Source organism: Lithobates pipiens, unplaced genomic scaffold (assembly GCF_037356315.1).
Source record: "Lithobates pipiens isolate NorthernLeopardFrog02 unplaced genomic scaffold, aLitPip1_a1.2 Scaffold_3, whole genome shotgun sequence".
Lineage (NCBI taxonomy): Eukaryota > Metazoa > Chordata > Amphibia > Anura > Ranidae > Lithobates > Lithobates pipiens.
Genome location: NW_027507790.1, coordinates 175,973,977 through 175,996,427, shown reverse-complemented (window position 1 = coordinate 175,996,427; position 22,451 = coordinate 175,973,977). Strand labels below are relative to the sequence as shown.

At 40.6% G+C, this 22,451-nt stretch overlaps 1 protein-coding gene across 5 annotated transcripts in view; it reads left to right on the top strand.

The window, feature by feature from the left end:
* The window catches only part of GFM2 (GTP dependent ribosome recycling factor mitochondrial 2), a 62,793-nt gene that overhangs the window by 36,556 nt on the left and 3,786 nt on the right, over window positions 1-22,451 (top strand). For all 5 annotated transcript variants that reach the window (XM_077462530.1, XM_077462528.1, XM_077462531.1 and 2 more), the window contains 10 exons: window positions 2,639-2,824; window positions 5,986-6,066; window positions 12,787-12,935; window positions 14,818-14,958; window positions 15,855-15,954; window positions 17,485-17,668; window positions 17,782-17,858; window positions 18,128-18,266; window positions 18,664-18,837; window positions 20,021-20,136. In XM_077462530.1, coding sequence (XP_077318656.1) covers window positions 2,639-2,824; window positions 5,986-6,066; window positions 12,787-12,935; window positions 14,818-14,958; window positions 15,855-15,954; window positions 17,485-17,668; window positions 17,782-17,858; window positions 18,128-18,266; window positions 18,664-18,837; window positions 20,021-20,136 — 1,347 coding nt within the window. The remainder of the gene's footprint in view (window positions 1-2,638; window positions 2,825-5,985; window positions 6,067-12,786; window positions 12,936-14,817; window positions 14,959-15,854; window positions 15,955-17,484; window positions 17,669-17,781; window positions 17,859-18,127; window positions 18,267-18,663; window positions 18,838-20,020; window positions 20,137-22,451) is intronic.

Genomic DNA, 22,451 nt, shown 5'->3' with positions numbered 1-22,451 from the left:
TGTCAACCCTTACATTTTGTTTCTACCTTTACTATGAAAGTGAGGCTTTCTATTAGTTTATTCAGCTGTTTAACCATTCTTACTTAGAACTGTGCTATTCTATATTTGTGGAACCTGTGCCCAGGACTTTGACACTAAAGTGAAAGTACTTAAAAAAAACCAAAAAAAAACCTTGTTTATTTCTCTGCAGTCTAGCTATAGGAATCAACAGCAGACATTTTAAAATCACAGCTATTTTTCTATTACTATCTATTGCACCAGAATCTTGGTAGCATTGCCAGCCTTCTAATGTAGACACATCAATGGAAACCCAACTATACAGTCTTTGATGGGATTTTTGAGAATGAATAACTTAACAGTACAATTAGACGCCACAAATGTTTTTTTTTTTTTTAAGTCAGCAGCTACAAATACTGTATTATAATATTAAAATAAGGACACTTGCCTGTCCCAGGGTCCAACAATGTCGGCACCCGAGGCCGAACCGTCCCTTGCTCCTCGGATGCTGCTGCCGTTCTCTTCGGTAAGGGAATCAGGAAATGAGGCCTTGCTGCTTCACTTCCCAGTTCCCTACTGCGCATGCGTGAGTCACGCTGCATAATCCGAATGGTCCCTGCTGTCTCTGGGACCCGTGTGTGGAATGGGAAGAGGCGTAGACTCCCGTAGGAGTCTGTGCCCAGAAGTGGGTGCAAATACCTGTCTTAGACAGGTATCTGCACCTCACTCCCCCCTGAAAGGTGCCAAATGTGACGTGGGGGGCGGAAGGGTTCCAAAAAACTGAGGTTTAATTTTTGTGTGAACTTCTACTTTAAATGCCCAAATACCCTCAATGTCAATTAATCCGGGGAAAAGTATACTTTAAGATCTGTTTGCAGTGTTTTAACACTTCTACACATTTTTTTGTTGTCAAAAAGAAAAGAAAAAACTATAAACATTACTTTCTATCCCTCATTGATAAGAATATAAAAAAATAGCATACATGCCAATTACACTGACACACCTTATCCCTTGCAGTGAGTGATCACTTGCATGATGGGAATGGCTGCTAGCCAATAATACTTGCACCTATCTGGATATGTGGGGGGGTTTCAGTACTCCTTGCATGAATCCCTTATCCCTCTTGGTTACTATCTATATCTATGTGCCCCTGCAAAGAGAGGTTTTGTAGAGACAAACTACATTGGATTTGAATTTATTATATAATCAAGTGGGATATATACATACATATATACTGTTGAAAGAATTCCCATCAGTGTCAGCTGTGATTCGAATGTTATTTACCATCTAAGGCCACTTATGGGTATGTCTGTGCTCCTTTTCCCTCACATTATAGTCTGTGTGACTTTCCATGGGATAGTGTGGTCCTGTTCCATACTACTTGGACAGATTACCACCTGGAAAGTAACCCGCCTATATGTTTTTAATCGACTCTGGTCATGCACGATATTTCAATTTGAAGATGTCTTCATCCCCCTGAGGAAGATCAGAACAATATACGATCAAAACGCATTGGGACTCTTCTCTGAGCAATAGCATTTAGTGTTAAACTATCTTTTGCTATTTGAATTTGTAACATTGACATCTCATGTTTGGATACCATGCATACCAGAGCTCATCTCGTTTTTTAATTTGTGTGTTTTTTAGGGCTGTTACTGATTAAAATTTTCGTGTTTTGATTAATTGATTTTTCTTTTTTTAATCGATTAATCGACTAATTTAGATTAATTATAACGCACATACAGATCCAACTACTTTTAGCTGATCTCATTGCATTGCAACTCTGCATTAGTCAGTGGTAATACAATCGCCCAACACTAGTTCGTTTCCACAATCCATGACTTAACTTCACAGTTCACACAAATACGTTTTAAATTCAAACTGTAGCACTGACCTAAGTAATTATTTTTTTTATTAAACTTTAAGAAAAATGTAGAAAGTTAGTTTAACTTTAATTATAAAACGTATCTAGTATATTGACTGTCAGTCACTTTATAGTAGGCATCACTTTAGCCAGTCACGCAGACATACCAGAGTGTTTACATTTTGTTGTGTGTTTTTTTTTTTGTTTACAGCAATGTTAAAAAAGGAAGTTATCAAATTTGCCTACACTTAGCTCACTGAATGACCCTAGTCAACCACATCCATATTTACCATCACTGTCCAGGCTGCCGGGTGTCTTCACGGACATCGATGTCACTGGACTCCTCCCCCCCCTTCCCTTCGTTAGCAGACGGAGGCACTTAGGGGAAGGGGGGAGGAGTCTGGTGACGTTGATGTCCGTGACAGAACTGGATCTCTGATGGATCTCCCTGAAGACCCGGAAGCCGGCGGAGAGGTGAGTACCGATCAAAAGAATTTTGATCGATCAAAAAAAAAAATTATGTTTAATTGAGGAATTAATCTTTTTAATTTTCCCAGCCCTAGTGTTTTTTTTTTTTTTTTTTTTTATATATATATATCTGTATGCAATAAGAACTTTTTTTGATATATTCTATTCAGTCCAATTATTTTCTAGCTGCCGATAGGCTCTTGGGAGCAATTTTTTTTTATTTTTATTTTTTAGATTTGCCACCATTCACTTAGTCCAATGTCCACTTATCTTTTCAGTATGTAACAATCATCTTTTTCTTGTGCTAAGCTTCCTATAGGGGAGGGCAAATCATTTCAAGGTCTGGTGGATTTATTGAGTATGCAGTCGATCTGCTGGAGCGCACGATCCAGTGAGGATGGGGGAAGAATATTTGAGAGGAAACCTCTAAAAGACATAAAGGACCAGGATCTGAAAAACTCTGCCATCGAAGCAAGAAACGCCTTACTAGAACAAGTAAAGTTTTAAAGTAAATATTCAACTGGAGATAGCAATTCTAGTTGTGAGCGTTTTAGTACACCATAGAATATTTGATATACAAGATATTGATACAAGAGCCTGTGTGGAATTTGATATGGGGAAAAAACACAAATTTTAATTCAGTATAGCCACTGAAAAATGTTTTTCTTTTTCCCTTTAGTAATACATTGGCTTCTTGCTGATCATTATTTGTAGTTTATATACAGCTTATGCTAAAAAGACACTAATGATCGTTTCAGCATTAGCAGCGCTCTCCCAGTGCTATACACACTGTGTGTTTAAAACAATTCCCCCGCGTTCCTGTTCGAATCGCGTTCGGCTCTTTGCATTGCGGTTTGCACCTATTCATTTTGTATGGGTGCAGATATCACTGAAAAGTATCCAGTTTCTGTATCGGGACCAATTGGGCGAGTACGGATACTCACGCAAATGCTTGGTATTGGTGTATTGGCACTGATACCAATGCATCTCTAGTATTTACAATATATTTATACAAATGGACAGTCAACTTACCTGTGGGATAGTAAAATATTCACTGAATCCATTCTGTAATATTAAAATGGGATTTCCTTCTTTATAACCACTAACTGTTTCCTGAACAATGGACTGAAAGCTCAGATTGAAAAATGGAGTCTGAGAAGGGCTTCTGTATACAAGGAAGAGCAATAAATTAATGTTAAATACACTGTGCATAATAAAACATATCATATCGAATCAAAAAAAAAAAACAATTCAATGTGTGTCGCTCTTTATAAAAGTTTGTTTTCCACAGATGGATCATACAGCATGCATCCAGTATAGAGTTTTTAGGAAAGCTGGGAACTTTAAATTTCCGACACCACCACCACTGGTGAGCTCCACTCAGGTAATGAACTCGCAACAACTGCAGATGCAATACGCCTTGTATCGCCAATCTCTTTGGTTTACATTTAGTCACCCCTTGTGTAGGATCCTCCTCCAATCGCTTTTATCCATAAACCATGAAAAGAGTGGTGACAAAATTAAAAGGAAAAAAAAAAAGAAAAAATTCTTTGCGCTCTTTCGAAATTAGATTTTGAAATAGTGCAAAGAATCCTCTTCTTTTTTTTTTTTTTTCTTCATATCTTTTCATGGTTTATGGTTAACTGCGATTGGAGGAGGATCCAAGGGGTGACTACATGCAAACCAAAGAGATTGGCGATACAAGGCATATTGCATTTGCAGTTGTGGCGAGTTCTTTACATTAGGGGAGTGGAGCTCACCAGGGGTGGTGGTGATGGAATTTAAAGATCCCATCTTTCCTAAAACACACTATAGTGGATGCATGCTGTATGATCCATCTCTGGGACACAAACTTTTACAAGGAGTGCGACACACATTGAACTGTTTTAAGCAGACAGTGTGTATAGCACTGGGAGAGCGCTGCTAATGCTGAAACAATCATTGGTGTCTTTTTTTTTTTTTTTTTTTTTTTTTTGTATAAGCTGTATATGGACATATTTGATTTCTAGAAGCCGCTCATGGTGCAGAGTGATTTATATTTGTTTATCTTATCTACATGAGCTCTAGGTTCAGTGATATTCTGTTACTGATATTTCAGTTTTATATTATTTGTAGTTTGAAAATGTATTTGCTGTCTTTGCATTTTATAAATTTACCCCCCACTGGAACATTTTTGTTTTCAAAGTATGCTCAAATGAACAAACAGGGAAAAGGGGTCACCAATAGTACAAAAGCATTACATAAAGCATAGTCTAAAAAGGTCCACAAACTTTTGTGAATTTCAAATCGGTGTCTTTAAAGCGCATCTAAACCAAAAAACAACAATGTAATATATTGCAACTTACCAGTCCTTAACTTTTGCCTCCCACCTAAAGCATATGTGCATGAGCAAAGAGCTTTAAAGCCCACACGCCTCATGTACAGTATGAGTCCATGGACAACAGAGGATTTTGTGCAGCACAGACGCCAAGCTGTCAAAGATCATGCCTGGTCTCTAAGGGCCGATACACACTATCGGATTTTCTGCAGATTTTTATCTTCAGATTTATCAAAACCATGTAATGTGTATGGGGTCTAAGCCAGTTCTTCTGATCATGTGACCATTGTTAGTCAATCACAGCAGTCGCGTGATCAGACAGATCTTTCTGCTCACCGAGCACAATAACCCAGTTAAAGGGATGCCTGGCAGGAGGGGGTTAAATACAGTGGGTGCATTTTTTTTTTTTTCACCAAGTTTTCCTGCAAATACCACACTAATTTCTTCACTGCATCTATAGGAGCAGTCATAGTTGTCATACAGGCTGGACTTCAAACATGTCTGCCTATGTTTATTTCAATTACAAGGTGGATTGATGGGATTAGAAGCCTACACAAGAAAGAGAAGGTTGCTTTTAGGAAGGACACCACATTTCTAGCAAGATCAATGGGCATTTTATTTACTTGCTGAAAAAATTCTTAGCATGGAAAAAAACTAAAGCAGCCACCAAAGGAATGGTGAGCTGCAACATATTACATGTTTAGTATGTCACTTGTTACATTTTTTTTTTTTTTTTGTTCTATTTGTTGACAGCTCACTGGTCGATGAACATCATTTCTTTACACTGAATACCGCTAGTGTTGATTGAGAAGGATACTCTGACAGTGTGATTTGAAGTTGATCTACCGTTTAACTTTTGTACAAAATCCCTGCCCATACATGGATTAAGATTTGGCTGGTCCCTGCTGAACCGGCTGAACATTGATCCATGTATGGCTGCCTTGAGATGGGAAAGCAAGGGTCAGTTTATCAGAAATGCATAGATGTGTCCATGTGTAGAAAAGCCTTATTTTATTATTTAAGATGTTATCAACTTTTAGATGCATCTAGTCTTGCGGTGTCTATATATCAAGGTACAGGGCTCAACAGGTGTAAAGGGAGAATATTTGTGTTTTTTCTATAAAGATGCTATTTTATTGAGTTTTCTAGTTATACAATGTACAAATACAGTAGCAAAAATAAGACCCATAACTTATTTTAACCCTCCACAGAGTTCATGTCCTCTGTAGCTCAAAGTGCACGTCCATAACATAATGAAGCCAGAATGTTTGTATTGTACATTGTTCTGGGCACTTACAATTCATTACTCAAATTGGACATTTTTTTTCTTAATATGCAGATTGCTGATCTAGATGATGAGTTTGCTTCACTAATGCTGGAAGAGTACAATGGGAATTTTAATCTTATTCCTCTGGAAAAGGTAATTTTGTATTCATTTTATTACGTTGCCACCTATGGGCATCTATGCTTCACTAACTATTGATGGAATCCCTTCAAAGACTGGCCAGATCCTTTAAAAGAGAAGTATGGCTTAAAAAAATAAAAATAAACACTCATACTTAACTAGATGGCTACAATACTGATTCCAGCTGTATTTGTCCCCTGCTGCCTCCAAGACTGAGAACTGGATGATGAATTGCCACTCTCGCCTGAGAGCACTGATCGAGAGCCAGTCGGCCATTGGTTTTCCAGCTGCCATACACTTGGGCCGAATGTTGGCGAGTTTTCATTGAACCGGGTGATGACGCCCCGACGTGCGGCTTGTGTGTACAGAACGAACTGCACTCCTCTGATCCACAGGAAAAGTATAGCCAGAAGAGCTTTTGGCATACTTGTCCTTTTAAGATTTTCAAATGTGTACACAGATGCTCTTTAACTATAATATACCCTACCTACCCAAAGAGGACTATGGTATAAGCTGGCTTAACTGGAACCTACAAGCTATGGGGCACAGGAATAAATCTATCGATTAACTGATATTTCATGGTTTAAAGTAGAATTCCCTGTTTACGCTACTTTAACTTTTAAATAATTTGTTTGCGCTAAGCTTTATCAATGGACGAGGAGGGAATCGTGACATCATCCAACCATCCCCCCCCTCCACCTCGACTGATATCATAGGAAGCCTTGTATTCATTCATAATACAGGGCTTCTCCTAAATATCAAAGACGCATTCAGGCTGATTCCGTTTAGTTCCGACAGCAGATGGGAAGTCTACCCATACTGCTGGATAACACGGCACTGCTAACTGTATGTAGCTGATGCCACTACGGTGTAGTACAGTCCACACAGAGGCCACATCACTTAGTAATGGAAATAGGTTGTTTGGGTGGGCTTTATAGTAAACATGGAATTCTACTTACCCTTTCTCTGGCAAACTGTATAAACCTCTAGCAGCCAATCACTTTTTTTTTTTTTTTTATTAATTTTGATTCCTGTAGAATTATATGAATAACCATTGCTTGTGAAATCAAGTTAGGATTATTCTATAGTTATATTTTCTTTATCGTACATCATAAGACACAGAGCCTCAAGTATTTAATCAGTGGGTTATGGGCCTACCTTCAGGTGTTGACACTGGTATAACCAATACAGGAAGTTGACTCCCCTATATAACCCCTCCTTCCTCTATGAGTACCTCAGTTTTTTCACCAGTGTCTAAGGTGTTGGTCATGCGTGAAGATGTGGTCTTAGGAGCTCCTAGAGGGATCCATGACGGATTTAATGAACCTCCACAACACATCCATCTTCGCCACTGAGGCCATAGGATGGTACCTGGACCTCGGTTCATGAACGAGTTTTTTTGCCTGTAACGCTTCTCTCTGAGAGCCAGACCCTAGGAACCAGGATTCTTTTTGGTCTTGTCACATTTCCTAAAGTTGTCCTGAGGGTTGCTATACAAGGCCCAAAAGAGCGGAACCCCTTTTAAAAGGGCCCCAGTCTTTGAGCGTTTTTAAACCCACCATGATGGGCGAAGTTTGGATCTCCTGTGTCAGCAGCATCCTGCAGCGAGGACAAGGTAGGGGAAAAGGCTATGCTTTTTCCTTCATGTATCTTATATTCCTAAAGTATGTCTCTTTAAGGGGACTACATTTGCACACCTATGCATGCCTGTTCAGCAGTGCTGTCTCACTATGTATGGACTATACAGCAGAGGGCAAAAAACTTTTGGAAAGGCTATGTGTTTTTATTTTATTTTTTTTCTTTATGCACCTTGGTGCAATGCTGGCAGTTGCTGGGGATAAAATAAAAAATAAAAAAGACACATATGGGAATCTGCTGTCAGAAATGTTTTGCAAGAAATATTCACAGGCAAATAATAGTTCTGTGTACCTCTGCTTCTGTACTTAGCATTATGTCTTCCAGACCTACCGTAAAGGTACCTAAGGTGTCACCCCCAGTCGCTGGGAACCCCAGTCATGCCTCCATACTGTCATCCTCTTCAGAGAGATCAGACATGAGAAGCTAGCGGTGGTGCAACTGCTTCACACACTTCAGCCCCTGTATACATGACTGAAGAAGCACTTTCTTCTGCCCTGCAGGGCTTAGAAGGAAGATTAGAGACTTTAATCGCATCCTGCATCCAAGTGGTTAGGAAACGTCCTAGATCCCCCTCCCCCACTTTAGACTTTACAGTCAGTGGAGGGTCCAAAAGAACTATGGGGACAAAATGAGGTATTACTCATAGAGGATCGTGAAGAAAAACAAGCCAATTATTCCTCTGCGGAGGAAACAATACTTGAAGTTTCAGCTTCACAATCTGAAGTACAGAGCCTTACAGAGATGGTCCGCTCCACTTTCATGCTACCCCTAACAGAGTTAGCTGAAGGCCCAGTCTCCTCCTTGGGTTCCCTAAAACCTTTACAGCCTTTACATGCATTTCCCGTACACACACATTATTGGAGAAGCTTATTTGTTCCGAATGGGATCATCCGGATAAACGTTTTTTCCCCTCCAAAGAGATTCTCTCGTCTCTATCCTATGGAGGAAAAATTCACTAAGAGATGGAAGGTTCCAGCAGTGGACGGTGCGATTTCCAGTGTGAACAGAAGTTTAACTTGTCCAGTGGACAATGCACATATGCTCAAGGAGCCAACAGATAAAAAATTGGAAGCTATGTTAAAAACCTTTTTCCTTAGCAGGGACCGTAACTCAGCCTGCAATAGCAGCTATAGGCATCTGTCAGTCCTTCAAGGACTAATTTACAAATGCTCTCAAAGAGCTTCCTGCACAAGAAGCTCAGGAGTTGGCCGAGCTACCTAGGGCATTATGCTTTGCCATAGATGCTATAAAAGATTCTATTCACTAGGCTTCACGCCTGGCGCTTGTACTTGTACACATGCGAAGGACCCTTTGGTTAAAGGGTTGGTCAGCTGAAACGCCTTGTAAGAACATTCTAACTAGTTTCCCCTTTAAGGGAGAACGACTATTTGGCGATATTTTGGATAAATACATTCAAACAATTTCCAGTGGAAAGAGTACTCTTTTGCCAGTCAAAAGAAAATATAAACATCCTTCGTTTAAACAAACTTTTTGGGGGCATGCATCTCTAGACAGGGACGATGGCCTTCACAGTCAGACTCTACGGGAAGATCCCAGGGTCAAACCCAGGCACAAAAGAAGACCTGGGGCCGCAAGCCTGCAAAGCAGAACACCAAGGGCTCATCATGAAGAGGCAACCCCCTTACCAAGGTGGGGGGAAGACTTCTGAGGTACTCAGAAGTCTGGCAAGAGGAGATTCAGGACAAATGGACTCTCTCCACAGTACCCCTAGGATACAAGCTAGAATTTCGAGATTTTCCACCGTCCGTTTTCTGAGATTAAATATTCCCAGGGATCCAGGCAAAAGGCAATCCCCGTTACAAGCATTAGACCGATTTATTGGCTCAAGGGGTGATCAGACAGATTTCCAAACAAGAGCAAGGTTTGGGGTTCTACTCAAACCTATTTACGGTGGCAAAGCCAAATGGGGATATCAGACCAATTCTAGATCTACATAATCTAAATCAGTTCCTGAGGATCCGCTCTTTTTGCATGGAGTCAATCAAATCAGTCGTTTCTATTCTAAGAGGAGGAGAACTTCTGGCATCCATCGACATCAGAGATGCATATCTGCATGTCCCTATATTTCCTCCCCACCAGAGGTTTCTGTGTTTCGAAGTAGAAGAAAAGCACTTTCAGTTTGTAGCTTTGCCCTTCGGGCTTGCTACAGCACCCCGGGTATTCACAAAAGTACTAGCCCCACCTCTAGCCAGGTTAAGGGCACAGGGCATAACTGTCTTGGCTTATTTGGATGATCTGTTGATAGACCAGTCAGTGGCTCGCTTGAAGCAAGGCGTAGTCATTACAAGCAGTTACCTGGAAGACCTTGGTTGGATTCTCTACCTAAAGAAGTCCTCCCTATAGCCACTAAAGAGGTTGTATTTGGGCATAATCATAGACACGGCCCAGAAAAGGGTTTTCTTGCCTTGCGCAAAGATCAGCTCCATACAGGAGCTAGTGAGGATGATCAGGTCAAGGAAAAATCCTTCAATCCGCCTTTGTATGAGGTTGTTAGGGAAGATGGTAGCTTCATTTGAAGCAGTTCCCTATGCCCAATTCCATTTGAGACCATTTCAAAGCAGTATCCTATTTGCTTGGAACAAGACGATTCAAGCTTTAGATTTGCCAATGCGGCTGTCCCCAAGAGTGTCCCAAAGCCTCAATTGGTGGTTACTATCCCGGAACCTGCTGAAGGGAAAATCCTTCAGACCAGTTATCTGGAAAATAGTAAAGACAGATGGCAGGCTTTCAGGCTTGGGAGCAGTACTAGAGAGGACGACTGTCCAGGGACAATGGTCAAGAACCGAAAGAGCATTGCCCATCAACATCCTATAGATTCGTGCAGTATATCTAGCTCTAAGGACCTGGACCTCCAGGTTAAAGAATTGTCCTGTCAGGATCCAATCCGACCATGCCACATCTGTGGCATATATGAATCACCAAGGGGGCACCAAGAGTCTCTCAGCTCAGAGAGAGGTGAACCAGATTCTAACTTGGGCAGAAGAGCATGTCCCATGCCTATCAGCAGTTTTCATTCCGGGAATAGAGAATTGGCAGGCGGACTATCTAAGTCACCAGCAGTTATTCCCGGGGGAATGGTCTCTTAACCCCAAAATGTTTGCCAAAGATGGGGGACTCCGGACATAGATCTTCTGGCGTCCAAATTCAACATGAAGATAGTCAACTTTGTGTCCAGGACAAAGGACCCACTCGCCTACGGAACAGATGCGTTGGTGACCCCGTGGGATCAGTTCTCGCTGATCTATGCATTTCCCGAGATTCAGTTGCTACCACGACTTCTTTGCAGGATCAAGCTGGGAAGAAAGTCTGTGATACTGGTAGCACCAGCATGGCCCAGAAGGTCATGGTATGCAGAGATCGTAAAGATGGCAGTGGAGGGTCCATGGCCCCTCCCACTAAGGCCGGACCTGCTATCTCAGGGGCCGATATTCCATCCTACTTTTTAAATGCTCAATTTAACAAGTCGGCTATTGAGACCCACATTCTGAAGAAACATGGGCTTTCCAGGTCGGTTATCTCTACTTTGATTAATGCTAGGAAGCCAGCTTCTAGAGCTATATATTATAGAGTTTGGAAGACTTGTGTTTCTTGGTCTGAATCCAAGGGTTGGCACCCTTGGAGATATATTATAGGCAGAATTCTTGCCTTTCTACAGTTGGGCATAGAGATGAAGTTGGCCCTGAGTACTATTAAGGGCCAAGTCTCAGCCTTATCAGTTTTATTTCAAAGACCGATTGCTATGCATTCTTTAGTCAGGGGTTTCATGCAGGGAGTGCTGCGGATTAATCCGCTAGTTAAATCACCCTTGGGACTTAAACAAAACAAAACTTAGTTTTGTCTGTGTTTATAAAAACAGCCATTCGAACCGTTGCAGCAAATTCCTTTAGTCCTTTTGACAAGGAAGCTGATCTTTTTGGTTGCTATATCCTCGGCAAGGAGGGTGTCAGAATTGGCTGCTCTTTCTTGTAAGGAGCCATATTTGATTATTCATGAGGGCAGGATGGTGTTGCGCCCTCGTCCAGATTTTTTGCCAAACGTGGTTTCAGGCTTTCATCTGAATGAAGATATTGTCCTGCCTTCATTTTTCCCAAGACCAGCTTCCAGGGAAGAAAAGTCACTACATTGTCTTGATGTAGTGAGAGCAGTGAAGATCTGTTTGAAGAAAACTGCTCAGATTCGTAAGACTGACATCTTATTTATTCTGCCAGAGGGTCCTAAGAAAGGACAGGCAGCATCTAAATCCACTGTCGCTAAGTGGATTCGGCAAGTTATAGTTCAAACTTATGATTTAAAGGGAAAGCTTCCCCTTTTTTCAAGTTAAGGCACACTCTACCAGCAGTTGGTGCTTCTTGGGCAGTGCATCACCAGGCCTCCATGTCTCAGATCTGCAAGGCCGCGACTTGGTCTTCAGTACATACATTTGCAAAATGTTATCAAGTGGATGTAAGATGAAATTAGGATATCGCCTTCGGGCGCAGTGTGCTGCAGGCCACAGTATAAGTCCTCAGGTCTGGGGGTTACCCTACGGTTTGTGTCTCCCTCCCCTCAAGTAGCATTGCTATGGGACATCCCACTAAGTAAATACTTGAGGCTCTGTGTCCTATGATGTACGATAAACAAAATAGGATTTTTAAAACCGCTTGCATGTAAAATCCTTTTCTTGGAGTACATCATAGGACACGGAGCTCCCGCCCCTCTGTTTTATGGGGTGAGAGTATATTGCTTGGCTACAAAAACTGAGGTACTCCTGGAAGGAGGAGGGGTTATATAGGGGAGTCAACTTCCTGTATTGGTTATACCAGTGTCAACACCTGAAGGTAGGCCCATAACCCACTAAGTAAATACTTGAGGCTCTGTGTCCTATGATGTACTCCAAATAAAAGGATTTTACAGGTAAGCCGTTTTAAAAATCCTATTTGTAATCTCTTTTTCTTAAAAAAAAAATAAAAAATTTGCCCAGCCAACTGATTAAATGTTTGTGGGTCTTTTTGTGTTTTAACCAGCCTTCATGGTGATATTTAGAAGTACTATGACTTGTAGAGTAGTACCTTAGCTAACCCCCAGTGTTTTGTACAGTTACAGTCTGCAGTACGGAGGATCACGCTAGCTCGCTCTGCGGTTCCTGTGCTTTGTGGCAGCTCCTTAAAGAATAAAGGAGTTCAACCTCTTCTGGATGCAATCACTTTATATTTACCATCTCCAGATGACTGCCCTCACGAATTCATGTATGTATGAATTAAGTTAGATTCTTGTTTTACTGTAAATTGCACATGCAACAGCAGACTTGGCAGCTTGAAATGGCCTTGTGATGGTTTGAACTTTAACCAGACTGACCACATCTTAAAAAGAAGCAATTTGTTAGTGTTGCAATAGTTGCAGAATCAAGTGAAAATTTAAGGCATGTCTTTTAGGTTTGGCCTGAATATGGTTAAGTGTGAAGTCAGGAGATGTAGTGGTAGTCCTTCATTTTCATCTACCAAGAGATGGGTCATTGAACAACTAGATTTATATGCCCTGGGGATGTATGTGCTCAGGCCCAGAGTGCAGTCCATCCAAGTAACACAGAGATGTCAAGATAATAGTGACACGTCTTCATAATGTTGAATAAACACAAATTTGGGCTCTCCGACTGTGAAGGTACCATCTTTGTTACGATGTTAAAGGAGAGAGTGAAAGCACGAGCTTCCTCAATTAAATCTTGCCACTTAGATCTCTGAGAGGCAGGGGAAGCCAGCAAATGATGAAACTCATTGGTACAGAGGCTGTCTTCGAAAGTTAAAACAATAAAAGCCTTTCTCAACTTTTCTCACACAGTGGAGCTATTGAAATAATTTATAAGCCTTGGGGACTCTTGCCAATAATTTATTAGATCTGCAACTCATGGTATATTAACCCCTTCACACCTTAAGGGTAAAACAAATCTAAATGCCTAAGCACAGTTTTTTTTAAAATGTAACTATATTTCTTGCTATTATCATTTAGTACCAAAGAGCAACCCAAAACAAATTAATCATTAAATTAATTACTTAAACATTAAGTGATCCCACATATGGGTATATTATTTGTTTGCGCATTTTTTTTTTTATCCTGAAAACACACCAACACTGATACTATATGAAAACCTTTTTTTAATTCTACCCAAAATATGCTGACCTTTAACCTTGACCCTAACACTAACCCTGGCAATCTTGAACTTGTGTTTTTATTTATTTATTTTTATACACTTGGTTTGTTTGCAATTCCACTCCTGCAAGAAGAGGAAGATGCAATGTATCTTTCTCTTCATTCAGAAGAGGAAGGAACCCCAGGTGTGGGATAAGAGTGACTGACTGATCACTGTGCTAGCCAATCAGAGGCTATCAGTGATCATGTGACCTGGAACTGACAGTCTCAGGTCCTGATCATTGGTACAAAACCTAGGGCTCTTGGAGAGAGCCCGGTCTCTGTATTGGGAGTGCGCTGTGCGGCACGCTCCCAGCACAAAGGGAGGTATGCATATATATGGCCCCACAAGGGGAAAAAAGCCCACTTCCGTGAGGCCGGATATGTGTGCGGTCAGTGTGAAGGGGTTAATTTAGAAGTCAGTGGGAAGAATGTTTCTCACACTGATGGTCAGTGGGAAAAATGCCCCCCCTTATAAATGGCTAAAAATATTATTGGTGTAGCATGGGTGGAGCTTCAAGCGACACTACGTTCAGGTGTGAACAAACACCGTTACAAACAATGCAAGTTTGGGTGTTAAAGCCCCATACACACTATCAGATTTTCTGCAGATTGTTTTCCTTCAGATTTACCAAAACCATATAATATGAGGTCAAACCTTAGGAGTTTCAATTTGTATGCAATCAGGCAGGCCCTTGCACTACATGGTTTTGTTAAATCTGAAGACAAAAATCAGCAGATCAGCAAAATCTGATAGTGTGTATGGGGCGTCAGTTCAACTTACAGATTCTGTGTAAGGGTGAACTTACGCTTTGACTGTTATGCTTCTAGTATGTCTAGGTACATTTATTTCTAGGTTATAAGACGATGAGCAGTATAAACAGACAGGGAGATATACTTTGAGATAGAACTATGATTATATATAACATGTACAATTTCTTTAAGGTCGTGGTACAAGGATGACCTGTGTGCTCTGGCATTCAAGGTTGTGCATGACAAGCAGCGTGGACCCTTGGTCTTTGTCCGGATATACTCGGGAATGATGAAGTCTCAATCTGCAATATATAATGTCAACAAAAACTGCATGTATGTTTTACTAACTATAAGTCTATTTTGAATGGCTAAAGTGTATTAGCTGCCACATTGGGTAGAAAAAGTGCTGAGTAGCACAGAGTATAGTGTAGTGTAAACTCCCAGCAGTCAGAATAGAGATGTCTTTCTTGTTGCCCATGCTAAAGCTGGTCAAACACTTGTAGATTAGTTTTTTTTTTTGCAGACAGAACAAAAAAAAATTGAACCAGTTCCTCCATCTCTAATATACAGGGTGGATGGACAAATCCTCCACTGCTGCTATTGTATTATGACAGCCAACACAGTTGATTTGATGCAGCAGCTGTTTGGCTGATAGTTTTCTGCCCTGCTACTTCGATTGAGGGCTGATTGGGTAGAAGATGGTAGACAGGGCCACCCACGGAGTGAATTTGAGCTGAAAATGTTTGCTACCTTGATTGACAAACTTTGCATCAAACACACCCCCTGAACTTATCCAAAATCGAATTCTGAGAATTGAAAATGACCAAAACAAGTCAGCGCTAACAGTGCAAAAAAAGACTGCAAGCACTAGGCATAGATACACATTACACCCATAAAACAATATAACAGTAATAATACCAATTTATAATAATAATGTTCATGCTGACAATTGCCTCTAGTTTATAAAAAAAAAAGTGTTTGCAACTCAAGAAAAAGAAAGAAAAAGGGAGCAGCAATGTAAAATGAAGTATGCTAAATTCTCATACTGTTTCTAGTGGTTAGCAGTGTCGTCATGTACGTGTGCTACAAATTGCACTATATGAATGTTTATTTGGGCGGAGATTTTTTTTCTTTTAAACCAAGCTAGGGGGTTTGCCTTATAATACAGTAAGCAGACTGATAGCTGTTTCTTCATACATTTTGTTTTACATATTGTATGTATTATTTAGGGAAAGGATGAGCCGTTTGCTGCTGCCATTTGCTGATCAGCAAGTTGAAATCTCTTCCTTGTCTGCTGGCAATATTGCTTTAACTGTTGGACTAAAACAGGTATACAAGAATACAAATTTACTTTCACAGAACTGTCCTACAAAAAGCCGCAATCTCTTTCTGGCAAGAGACTAATAGTACAGTCTATAATACAATGCTTTAAAAAACATATACAAAGGCATACAATGCAATCTAAAAAGTACCTTTCTCTGTAAAATGGAATTACCTTATGCATTCCTCCAATCTGTTGGTGTAGCCGTTCCTAACCTAAGAATTGTGCATTAGCAGTTGGCAGGCTAAAGGTGTGCATTTGTTTATATCAGGAAAATATGAATGCTTGCCACCATGTACAGCTAGCAGTTAGCTGAACCTTTTGCTAACATTCACTTTAAGCTGCTAATTTCTCCCACCCCAAGAGCACATGCTTATCTTCCAGTCATACCCCAGCCATTCCGTTCAGCTGCGGGAAGTGAAGAAAGGAAGCTCTCTGTAAGTGTCCATGTTTTTCCATTTGGCCACATGACTACCATACCAATTACCAAGCACCGGTATTGGGTATTTTTCCATGCTCTAAGCCAGGGGCATTTAACTCCATCTCATCACAGGCCGCATCAACAGTACGGTTGCCCTCAAAGAGCTGGTTGTATCTGGGGTGCACTATGTATAGTGTGCAGGGTTTAGAAGCGTGCTATGTACACAGTGCAGTTCCAGGGGTGCAGGGTTTTGGAGTGTGCTACCTACAGAGTGCAGATTCATGAGTGCATTATGTACACTGCAGGGTTCAAGGGTGCACTGTGTACAAAGTGAAGGGTTTAGGGGTGCATATTGTGCAACCCCAGCTCCAACCCCCCCACCCAAGTCTTTCTTGCATCTTTCTACTCTCTCCTACCTGGCCTGGCTCCGGTACCTCCCCTTTGTAGGTGGCTCTGCCTCACCTTGCAGATCTGTCCCCTCCATGCTCCCCTGTGAGTGCGTGTGTATGTATGTGACAGTGGGAAACTGGGGGTGGGAGCTGGAGGAGGCAGAATGGAGTTCTGTCATGTCTCAGCTGTAAAACTGGTTGCAAGGGCCACATGACAAGGCCTGGCAGACTGGATTTGGCCAGTGGGCCTTGTGTTTGTCATGTGCTTTAAGCAGACTAACATATGGGCAGATATGCACAGGATGAACATGTATGCACTTTAGGCTTCTTACAATGGGTAGTGTAAAGCTGACCATAGATGGATTGCCAGTTCAGCAGGAACCAGGCAAATTGTGATCCATGTGTGCTGTGTGCTGTCAGGCATGCTGTTTTGCCAGAAGTCAATCATTAGATTCATTTCTGTGGAATGGGAATGCAAAAAATGTATGCTGATCATCGGCTGCAGCCAGATGGCAATCCACTGCACCTGATGAAGAGCGGTGAGGCTTGAAATTGTTGTCTGTTTTATGAAGATGCTTGTATTGGCAATAAAGAAGTTTGTGATATAAGCATATATATTTTTGTGTGTGTATATATAGCTATATATTATAAATATGTTAGATATATTTTAAGGAATACTAGACTGATTGACTTGTTTCTGTGCTGTTACATATTTGATGCTGTATTAGACTGCAACTGGAGACACCATTGTGTCATCTAAATCAGCGGCAGCAGCAGCCTCCCGCAGGGCCAGTAGAGCAGAAGAGAAGAAGGAAAAGAAGTCGGAGGAGGACCTGGTATTGGCTGGTGTGGAGATTCCTGAACCAGTCTTCTTTTGTACCATTGAACCCCCATCTGTGGCCAAACAGACAGGTATGTCTAAACTGGCTCCACAATGTATCTGATTTTTAAAATTCAGCTTATGAACAGGACAAAATGTAGTGTCTTGGGTTTGTGTATTTCATTATCCTTTTGTTTGCATCCAGATTTGGAAAATGCTCTGAAGTGTCTCCAGCTGGAGGATCCGAGCTTGAAGGTCAGGATAGATCCTGACTCTGGACAAGTAAGCATGCGTTTAGGTTCAAGCTTTTTTTCCCAAAGTGAAAAAAGCTTTTAAAAATGTTGTTTGGTTTTTTTTTTTTTTGTTTGTTTTTGCTTTAAACACCATCAAGTCAAGATATAAGCATGTGTAATGTCTGTATTTGCTTTATATTTTTTTCCAAAGAGGTCTGTCTGCAAAAGCCAGGTTATTGATAGAAGACATGAAAATGTAGTATTCTATACAGTACTTGTATAATACAGTGCCTGACCTTTTTCTTACACTATTTTCAGATGATTCTCTGTGGGATGGGAGAACTGCACATTGAGATCATTCATGATCGTATCCGGAGGGAGTATGGCCTTGAGACCTATTTAGGACCTCTTCAGATTGCATACAGAGAAACTATATTGAGTGTTTCCCAAGCATCAGGTATTGTTCCGTAGACTGCGATATTCTCTCACGATGGCTTTACAACCATATTTCACTTTCATAATTGAGCATCAAATCAAACCCTTCGCACCATTCTGGGTGCTAAAAGTAGTGGCAGAATAAAGACCTCATTTACCACTCTGGTAATTTTCGTGGTCATTTTGTGTAGTAGTATCTATTTGCTATTAAAGAACGTTTCTGCAAGATGATTATTGGCAGAATAGGCCAAATGATCCACTGATGTGCATTGATTTTTAGATGAAGCTAAAGAATAGACAGAAATTGATTTTTTTTTTTTTTTTTTTTTCCCCTTAAGGACAAAGACCTGAAATGTGCAGGCTTGTTTATCTTACTGTGTATGGTAACTGTTTGTAATAGACACTTTTGTCGTTTTTAGAAACCCTGGATAGAACCATAAATGATAATCGGCACCAGGTGACAGCTGAGGTTGAAGTTACCCCCTTGACCGATGGTGGCCCAGTTATTAAATACTCTGATAGCTTTCGTCAGAGTTTATTAAACGACTATAAGGAGGCAATAGAAAACGGTATTCATAGTGCTTATTTAACAGGTGAGAGAAGGTGCTGTTTTGTATAATTCATTTTTTATTTAAGAAGCAGAGCCTTCCTGCCTCCTGACGTCACACAGCTAGCTGGGATATGCATGTGATTACTGTCCTCTGGTTTTCTGGAAACTTGCTTTGAGTCAGTAATGCTGACCCCTACAGCTACTTTTACTCACCTTCCCTTTGCTCTCCTGTTTGCTGGGTCAAAGAGAAGCAGTACTGTTGCAACTTGGAGCTTACAGGGGAGGTTTTTCTCCTTATCCTCGTGTTGGAATGATTGGTGGCTTCACACCCAACAGTATGTCACTTTGTTCCACAAGCAGGGGAGGTAGTAATACACAGATGTGGTGATTTTGCCATTTCTGTGGAAAAGATACTTTCCCTCTAGTAGTTGTAGAGATGAACTGGCAAGCCAACGGTTCCAAGGAGGAGTGCATTGATTGCTCCTGGCAGTTTCCATTTTCTCACTGAATTTGGAAGATGCCTGTAACTTTGCTGTTTAAAGGGTAAAATGATGAACATTTTAGGAAGTATGAAGTGAAAGTGGTTCTATAGGCTAAAGGTTTTTTTTTTTTATTTATTTAATGCATTGTCTGTATTAAGGTAAAAAAAAAAACCTTCAGTATGCAGCTTCTCCCCAGCCCTCCCTTATGCTTACCTGAGCCTGATCTTGATCCAGCAATGTGCACAAGAGCAGTGGCTCTCTCCCTCCTCATTGGCTCAGACACTGCTGCAGGAGCCATTGGCTCAGTCAGTGAGGAGGGAGGGAGTGGTGGGCTGCGCTAAGCTCTCTGCACCTTATGGACACACACAGCCGTCTTGGGAGCGAGCAAAAGCACAAGTGTGGCTTGCTATGGGGGAAGGAGGCAGGCTCACCAGTGGGGACCCGAGGAGAGGAGGATAAGGGCTGCTCTGTGCAAAACACTTGCACAGATCAGGTAAGTATGACATGTCTGTTATTTAATTATTTTAAATCTGAACACTTACAATCGCTTGAAGTGTTAAAATGGCCCTAACCATATTATTTTTATCAATGAAGACTTCGGCTTAGGTGTCCGCAAAGCAGATCAATATATTAGTGTTTATATTAATAGAAATAAGGTATACTTTTTATATGGGATACAAGATGGCTCACACCATGCACCACATCCCAGAAATTCAAATAGCATATGTTTTTATTTTTGTCTAGGTCCTCTACTTGGTTCACCCTTGCTGGATGTTGGGGTCACAGTGCACTCAATAAATATACTAGCTGGCACCTCTGCAACAATGGTGTCTGCCTGTGTTTCACGCTGCATACAGAAGGTAAATGTCTTCAATTAAATGAGAATTATTGTTGAAAAATTACTTTTACTAGACCGAAGCTTAGAGACTGTCATCATCCAAGTTAATATGATAAAGTGTGTGTGTGTATATGTATGTATATATGTATGTATGTATGTGTGTGTGTATGTGTATATGTGTATATGTGTGTGTATATATATATGTATGTATATATGTATATATATATATATATATATATATATATATATATATATATATATATATATATATAATATATAATTTCAAACTTTTTTTTTTTAAGGATATAATAGGTAGAAAAAGGAACCTCTGACCTCTCACAGGAGGTGAGAAAACATTCTCCTTTGGAGATGTCTGTTTCAGAAACAACTGAGGGAAAGTCCCCATACTATTTAGAGAATTCCTGTGGAATCTCTTCAACGGGACACAGGCAGAAGGGGGGGGGGGGCTGGAGCTCTGCTTTAATGGAATGGGGCTTTGGCTGGAGCTCTGCTTTAATGGAAGGGGTGTTGTTTGTAAACCAAGTAAATGCTATGTAACTATTCTAATCGCATCCTAACTTGCATCCAGTTGTAGTCATTTCTTAGTAAAAAAAAAAAAAAAAAAAAAACTTGGTCAAAGAAGATGCTACTCTTGCTGATCAATGATAGGTCTAGGTCAGGGGTGTCTAACCTGAGGGTCAACACAAAATTGTAAACTTAAAAATATTTACATTTTTTTTTTTTTTTGTAAAAATGCATTTGTGCTTAACAAACACAAGCATTTGAAGTAAAATGTGACAGTGCCTCTTTACTGGACTTTTCTAAGTTTTCTCTTCTCCCACTCTTCACAATCACTCCTTATTCACGTCATCAGTTTTCGGCAGCACCTATCTTTTGTGAGCAACTATTTTCAAGGATGAATCACACAAAGGGCAAAATTAGAACCAAAATATCTGATGAGCACCTTTTGAGAATTCATTGAGACTTATTCATGTCCATCAAATCAGATATTGATGTTTTCTAAAAAACGGTGTAAAATTTTTATTACTCGGATAGCTACATTATCTTTTTCAGCGATTTGTTATGGTAAAACTAAAGGCAAAACTGGAGAGGGATTAGAACCCATGTTAGTAATAAAAACCTGTCTGTGCCCCCATTACAAAGATTCCCCCTTTCTATTTGTCCTGTTTACCATGATCATTGAAAGTAAATAAAATCCCAAATTTTGGGTTGTTCACAGAAAAGTGGGGAAATCTTCCAATGGGGGCATTAGGTTTGGTGAACTGGGGGTCCCTAAAGATTTCTCTTAATTTGCAGGGATTATCTCTCACTTGCAGGTTGGTTGTGGGACAGGAAGTGAAGAGAAATCTCGGCAATGGGACACAGATTGCGAAAAATAATCTGACGGGTTATAGCCCTCCCTTATTCGATCCAAAATGGGGGGGAAAAAAAGTCTAGCCTATGGTTCTACTTCAACTTGTGATCTGCCTGACCCTTTTTGCTTATCGGCTATCCATATTGTTGGTGTATTTTATGTGTGGCCCAAGACAATGCCTCTTCTTCCAATGTAGCCCAGGAAGGTCAAAAGGTGGATAGCCAGACAGAATATTGGGAGTTATTTACAAAAGGCAAATCCACTTTGCACTGCAAGTGCACTTGGAAGTGCAGTCACTCTAAATCTAAGGGGTGTATCTGAAATGAGTAGAAGCTCTGCTGATTTTATCATCCAATCATGCGCAAGACAAAATGCTGTTTTTTATTTTCCTTGCATGTCCCCCTCGGATCTCAAGCTACTTTACTTCAAAGTGCGCTTTCAGTGCAAAGTGTATTTTCCTTTAGTAAATAACCCCCATTGTCTTTATCCTTGATATTTCCATCTTGTGGTCCATTCAGGTAATGTACTGTATCCACTATCAGTCTAGTGTGTGGAGATCAGTGATATCAGTCAAAATATATGTATAGCCATGTCCATATGAGCTGCACATCTCTGCAAACCCCAGGTAAGAAAGTGTAACAGCCTCAGTCTGGGCTTTAGCCAGGCCATGCCCCAACGCATTTCACTCCGCCCCCAGAGCTTAATCATAGGGATAGCGATTCCATGCTGATGAGCAGAATAAATGCATAATCGGCTGACATATAATCAATTATGATTGAATTATGATGCAATTTCACAAAAGTCTATGTACAAGTCAGCAGCAGACTTCAGCTTTAACTGATTATATATCACATGAGCTACTGTCTGTTCACAGAAAACCAAACTCAATGAGCCTGCTGCATAGAAATGCAAGGGTGCAACTTCACCAAAGTGTATGTGCCAGCTGATTGTCTGCAATAATA